At 41.9% G+C, this 7,030-nt stretch overlaps 2 protein-coding genes across 6 annotated transcripts in view; one reads left to right on the forward strand and one right to left on the reverse strand.

The window, feature by feature from the left end:
* NCBP1 (nuclear cap binding protein subunit 1) overlaps positions 1–5,978 on the reverse strand; it is a 35,912-nt gene extending 29,934 nt beyond the window's left edge. The window contains exon 1 of one of the 2 annotated variants that reach the window (XM_025046553.1): positions 5,517–5,978. In XM_025046553.1, the coding sequence (XP_024902321.1) occupies positions 5,517–5,550 (34 nt within the window). In that variant the 5' untranslated portion in view covers positions 5,551–5,978. The remainder of the gene's footprint in view (positions 1–5,516) is intronic. The other variant, XM_006911554.3, reaches the window with a different exon arrangement.
* Positions 5,979–6,003: 25 nt separating this feature from the next.
* The window catches only part of TSTD2 (thiosulfate sulfurtransferase like domain containing 2), a 19,424-nt gene continuing 18,397 nt past the window's right edge, over positions 6,004–7,030 (forward strand). For 2 of the 4 annotated variants that reach the window (XM_006911552.3, XM_025046556.1), the window contains exon 1: positions 6,004–6,159. The gene's annotated coding sequence lies outside the window, so the exon portion shown is untranslated. Of the gene's footprint in view, positions 6,291–7,030 lie in introns of all 4 variants that reach the window. The other 2 variants (XM_006911553.3, XM_025046555.1) reach the window with 2 other exon arrangements.

The following is a 7,030-nucleotide window of genomic DNA, read 5'->3' on the forward strand; positions in this document are numbered from 1 at the left end:
CTACCCACTAGCAGATAGAACACTCTGTAACATCATGTACTGCTACTCACATTCTTTAAACTTGAGTTGTTTACTGTTCCTTAGTTGCTAGCAGTACTCATTATTGTAATAATGAAAATTATTATGTAAGCTGAAAATATATGGGTGCAAAACCAAGGTGAATGCTTTGGAAAGACTTGATTAGAAAACAAAGTTTTTGTATCAGGTATGAAGAGGAAAACTTCAAAAGATGGCAAAAGGAGCATAAAACATTAGGATTCCTCACTAGCTTTACAAGTGTCTGAGCTCTTAACTCTTCAACTAATAGTTCTACTTCTGTAGATCACATAGCACTACGGTATATTTATTCCAAGCAATGGGAATTAAACCAGCAGACATACACTCAAAGAACAGTCTTCGGCACCATACCAAATAATTGATGGGAAAACAGTAGATGTTTTATGATGCTAAAGAAGTCAAGTTGAATGAAATTGTGCCACAAATCACAACTGGACTGTATTACTCATACACTTGCTGTTAATGATTTCTTACTATTTTGTTTCACAGCACTTGGCTATTCTAAGCCTGGGGTGTTAAAAGTTGCTCCAGTGACAGAAATGATCTTCATGTACCACTTGCACCTATGCTGAATAAAATCAATCTATTGCTATCCAAGTAGAACCTGATGAAAGTATCATAAAAGGCCACAAGGTAAAGCACTCTGTGCTTTGACTCCCCAATCTCTTAATTATGATCTGGTTTAAAACTGCTGAATATAGTTTTGAAGGGATAATGCCACAAAAAAAAAAAACGTGTACAGTGTGACAGCTGAGATATATTCTTGGAGATACTTACCCATATAAAGTTGTGGACGTGTATGACACAGTTGGATCAGTGACCTTGGTTCTTAAGTACAAGAGAAACCTAAGTCGCAGGATCTAATAAGGTTCCACTACCTGAAGAACCAACTTTCACACAAAGGTATTCTATTTCCAGGATTCATTCATTGAAAAAAACTGCATATTCAATGTAATATTTATATAATCTGTCAGCAAGGACATTAAAAATAGCCTTCTCTTAGAGCAGTGGTTTTCAACTGGTTGAGATTTTTCTCCCAAAGGGCCACTTGGCAATCTCTGGAGACACGACCTGGGTAATGCTACTGGCATCTAGAAGGTATAGGCCAGGGATTCTGCTAAATATACTACATTGCACAGGACAACTCCCAACCACAAAGAATAACGCAGCCCAATGTCAATAGTGCTGATGTTGAGAAACTCTGTTCTAGAAAGCAGAATACTAACAGTGTTCTTCAGAACCTGAGTTGTTTACTGGTAAAGTTGGGAGAATGGACATGCTGAAAAACGAGCCAAATGAAAGCAGTTTGTTGTCGTTTTAAAGCCTAATCACTGCTCCCTTTTTTCTGGCCCATCTACTTTGCCAGCCTTTATTCCACAACCCGCCTCCACAACCTCCCTAATTATCCAGCTGGCTTGTCCTCATATCAGTTTGGAATCATTCCCCAGTCTTTCTCTCCTACCTCTGTAATTACCCCTGACCTATGGATGTTGCCCCTTTCCCCCTAAGAACTGGATCTCTGAACGTGGGGTGTCTCCTCCCACAAGCTCTCAGTGTGCACCCAGGGCCTGGTGCCCCGGGGTATGGGCCATGGCTCTACCTGGGGTGTGAACCCAGGCCCTTTTGCGTGTAAAGCAGACATGCTAACCACTACACTATGGAGCCACTCCATCCCCCGTCTTTAAAGAAATCCTCCCAGGTCCTCTTGTAAGGGGAAAATGACGCTGTGGGGAAGGAAGGTAGGACTTTTGAAGAAAAACTAGAAAATTCAAGTACACGGTCCTATATCTGAATTACAACACCGCCTTCTTCTCCCCCATTTTGACTAAGACAAGTTTTGTTTGGAGAATGGAAGGAGGCACAAAGTATTAAGAGATGCCCCACTATCACCTGATATTAGAATATAAAGGGGGGCAGTTACTACAGACACAATTTGAACTCACAGACAATAACAGCATATTGAATTCAGAAGAGAACTTGGGTGAGTGTATGGGGAAGTAGAATAAGATTAATTAAGAATAAAATTTGAGGAATTAGCTGAATGTTTTCACGTACCCTCAAGAAAACATATATATGGCAGCTCCAAAGCAAGAACAGATTTTGTATTAAAATGTAACTCTGTAGAAGTTTTGCAATGTAATTTAAAATTACATTGCCACTTTACTCAGACACCCTTGGCTAATATGGAACAGAGAAGCAAGTCTCTATCGAACTCATCTAAAAGGATGTGAATACATCAAGTAAATTTTTCCCCTCTAAAGTGATTCTAATTTTATACAGATATGTTGTACTACATCTTACATCCTTATTTAGAATTAGGTACGCTATAAGAAGCTTTAGATTCATAAATCAAACAAGGTAAAAGAGAAAGTAATCAAAATGAACACGGTAAAGTGGAAAAGTACCTTGATCCTGGAGACTTAAAGCAGAGGTAAACATAACTTCTGAAACAAACTATACTCTATCTCCGATTACCAAATCATTTCACTTCTATTCATTTTATTTGTCTATAGTTAAGTAAAAAATGAGTCACAATATAAAGGATAAAGATCTAATTCTAAGTAGCTTAAATGGAACTAATGTGGGTTTTTGGCTAAGATGATGGACAATCTAAATACTTTCTTAAAAGAACAAAACAATGTTTTGAACAGCTATTATCCTATGCATATCTTATAACTAAAAAGCTTCAGACATATTCTTAGAGATTCTAAGAAATAAGGTAGATTTAATGCTTGACCAGCATCCATACACATCAATTTACACTAAAGATTTCCTTTTCTTTGTCTATAAATTGACTTCTAGGTGAACTTTATTGATATAGTCTCCTGTCTCCATGGATCCTGGATACTACAGTCTCAACACAGATTTAATTTTAACATCACCCTCTATGAGCTGATCCTCTGCTCCCTCTCTGATCTTATCTCCTATACCTTTCCCCCATACTCACTCTGCTCCAGCAACACTGGCCTCCTTGCTGTTCTGTGAATAGGACAGAAATGCTCTAGACTTAAGGCCCATGTTTAGACCATTATTTTACCCCACATAGCCATCTGGTTTGCTCCCTTACCTCCTGCAAATGTCATTTTCAGTGAAGCTTTCCCTGAGCAACCTATATAAAACAGCAACTCCTCCCCCACAGCAGCCTCTACCCTCTTTACCCAGTTTTATTTTTCTCCATAACACTTACCACCGTATGATACACTATATTTTATTTGATTGTTTCCTGTTAAAGGGAGGTTCTATCTTTATATAGTCCACTGCTGTACTGCTAAGTGTTAGGGCAGTGCCTGGCACTGTTGAATATTTGTTGAAGAAATGATTATAGCTAGTCAAGCATATGGAAAGTCGTGGCAGGCAGAGATGACAATAATCCAGAATTGCTCTGATGTAGCTATTAAAGTATGATTGTAATAATTCAGCCTATTTTAAAATAGTCTTCAATATTTAAGATTCTAGTATTTCTGATTTAAAAAATTAATAGATGTGTAACTAAAAGGAAAGTATCTAAAATATTTGATTCAGATCATCGTTTAGGGTAAACCCTATCTAATCATTACCCAAATTGTGGCAATTCACAATAGTTCCAGATTTGGTGTAGTACCTAAGAGGAATTAAAAACTGCCCCATCCATTACTAAATCATTCACCACTGTAAACTTTGATTAATTAACTCCTTACTTTTTTTCCCTTTACTTATTTATTGAGGTTTGTGCAAGACCCAAATGATTTAGCTGCCAGCTGGTATTAAAAGAAGCTAACTCTTAAGAAAGTTATGCTGGCATCCCGAAAACCAAAGCAAAAGTTGTATTTCTACATATTCAAATCCAATTCTCCAGGCTGCCCTCTGGAAATGTTTTCTCTCCCTTTAGGGATACTTCAGAAGGAAGAAAAAGAAGTGGAGAATAGAAAGTGTGAGAAAGGGAAAGAAAATGGAAGAACTTTACAAGGCTCAAGTTCTCTAAATACCAAATGATGACTTAAAGCATATTAGCTTTTGATTAATCAAATTCAAAAGCATATGAAAACTGTATTTTCTGTGCCCCAAATATACATTACACAAGAACCCTCCTGCATAAAAAAAACAAAAACAACAACAACAACGAAAAGCCACCCAAGCATAATAATAGCTGTGTAGTAAAGAAAACTCTAGACTTGCATTCCCTGGTGTCTGGGCACTGCTAGCTGTGACTGCATGTTAATTACATTAAAACTTTAAACCCTTAGGTATCAGATGAGAAGGCTGGGATATCCTCCAAGCCATGCCCTAGCAGAAATCTGATGTTTCATTGTTAAAACTAAATACAAATGATTTAGTTTTACCTACCTCTAACTGCCTCAACGTTCAAGGACAGAAAAATGTCAGAAAAAAAAAATAATCCAATTAAAGATTTTTGTTCTGTATTTTTCTTACATCATTGACATCTACCAATATCTATCACCTCTTAAGCATTAATATTTGATAAAATAATCATTATGAGCCACTCATTACATTTATAACTTCATTTAACCATCACAAAACCAATGAGGTATATTAACACTTTCTATGTCGCTTCTATATTACAGACTAAGGTTTAAAAAATATAACTTGGCAAGATCGCAAAGTAAATGGTAAAGTCTAGTTTCTTACTTAAACCCTGTTTCCAAAGTCTGGCCTCTTAACCACTATACTACTCTCTTTTCAAAGAACAATAATAATATAATTACTCTTAGTTTCTTTTTTCGTGGATGTGTTCTTGACTGATTTTTGTTATGTAAGCCTCTTCTTCTAACTAGCAAAATTATTCTCGGTTTTTGTAATGACAACACCATAATCCCCATGAGCACAACCATTCAAATGGAGATGGCAACCCCTAATCTAACTCTCTAAGGGCTCTCCTGTTTTCCAGCACCCTCTTGCGCGAGGGAAATACAATTACGGTCAGCTCAAAATCCAACATAACAACATGCATCTGTTTATTAGTGATCTCTTGGGTGTCGATAAGAGACAGATCTTTTTCCCTGCAACTGCAGCTTGAAAGAAGGCAAATCAACGATGACCGGTAGGGGAGCAGAGCTCACATTGCGATTCATCAGATCTCTCAGTCAGGCTTTGTTCCTTTCCTTCACTAATCTGCGGAGATCCCTTTTCAGGTGCAATGTGAGGGTCAAAACGAGATAATGTCACTGACCCCAAGAGGCGGCCGCATAGACACAGGTGCTTGGCGGTGCTAAGGACCAAATCCTGAGAAGTGGTCAAAGACTCTCCCCCCCACCCCAGGCCTCCTATCGGAAACGAGTAAAAGAGCTGGGGCGAGAGGAAACGAGCTTTCCAAGAAGTCGCCCGGCCACACTCCCGCTGTGCCACCTCCCTTCCCTCCGTGGCTTCCCGAACGTTCCCATGTGGGAAGGGCTTCCCTCGAGACCTGAAGACCTAGGCACCCACCTGGGCGCGGCCTCGGCAGCCGGGCCCAGGGCACTCACCGTCGTTTTCGTCACTGTGCCGCCGCCGCGACATGTCGCACGCCGGTGCGCTGCCAAGCCGAGATGCTGGGCGGGAAGAGCAGCAGGAACCGTCGGAATGCCGGCCGGCGCGAGGACAGCGGCGAGCCGCGCGGAGCGGCCGGCGCGCAGGCGCACTTGCTCGCGACGGCTCCCGGAAGCGTAAGGAGAGGCGGCCGGGTGGGCTCGGCCCGCTTGGCGGCGCCTAGAAGCTCTCCAGGCCGCGAGCGTCTGGTCCGTACCCTACTGGCCCCCTCTGGCTTCCGCCGCTTCTCAGCTGCTTCTCTCTCCCGCCTTTCGCTAGAAGTCCTTCCGGGGCCACGCAGATAGCGCCGCCACTTCAGCCAGCCCAAGCCCAGGTCTGCGAGTCACGCCTGGAGGCGGGCGGTCTAGAAGGGACGCTGTAGTCCCCGCCTTAATTTCAGGCCCTTTCCCGGGGCCCGCAAAGATTTTCCCGGCGGCCCTTTCGCTAAGGGCCTGGAGGACTTCCGGAGCGAGGTGACGTCTTGAGCGTTCCTTCTACGTAAAATCGAGGTGGGGTCTGGAGGTTCGAGGACGGTGATCAGTGTTAATTGCTGGGTGGAGACGGTTCAATGAAAGAAGATCTGACGTTCGGGACCGGCGGGTACGTGCTCATTTACTCCCACTTCCGGGCCTTTGCCTCCTCGGGAAAGCTGGGCCGAGAAATAGGGCGAGGTCCGGCGCGCCATTTCGGCAAATGGCACCATCCATCCGATTGTCTAATTCAAAATGTAGGTAGGAGTAATTCTTGGGTCCTTCTTTTCCTTCACTTCCTGTATAACTATCTGTAAACTCTGCTGGCTCTACTTTCAAAACAGATCCACAATCAGTCTACGGTACTCTTTTTGTTTACAACTCTCCAATGACTCCCCTTTCCCCAGTACAAACTCCATATCCTGACCTACAGGGTTCTACTCTCATCACTATGTTCCAACCACTCTTTCTTTTTGTACCTCCAATAAGTCAAGCTTGTTCCCACTTTAGGAATTGATACTATTTCTTTTGCCTGAAGTTCTCTGCTCCTAAATCTGCATCGACAGCTTCTTGTTTTTTAGGTCTCAGCTCAAACATCAGGTCCTTAGTGAAGCCTTCCCTGGCTACCCAGTCACCGTTTTATTTCATTCAACAAATATTGTATTTATTAACATTTAGCACGTCCTATGTGCTAAGCGGTGCTCTAGATGCTGAGGATGCAGAGCTGAGCAAAGGAAAATTCCTGCTTTCTTGGTGCTCATGACCCATTTAGGAATGAGCAAACAGTGCAATCAGGTAGTGGGCAAAGGGAGAGCAGTAGATGAGATTAGAGAGGTGGTGGGAGGGGTTTTTAAGGACTATATTTTATCTGAGTAAGTTTAGAAGACATGAGAGACTGATCGTATTTTTTAATAGTTACCTCTGGCTCCTGCAGGAGGAGGGCAGTTAGTCTTAGTCTGTTGCAGTAATTCAGTCAGAAAATGATGGTGGCTTGAACGGAG

This window comes from Pteropus alecto, unplaced genomic scaffold (assembly GCF_000325575.1).
Source record: "Pteropus alecto unplaced genomic scaffold, ASM32557v1 scaffold114, whole genome shotgun sequence".
Classification (NCBI taxonomy): Eukaryota; Metazoa; Chordata; class Mammalia; order Chiroptera; family Pteropodidae; genus Pteropus; species Pteropus alecto.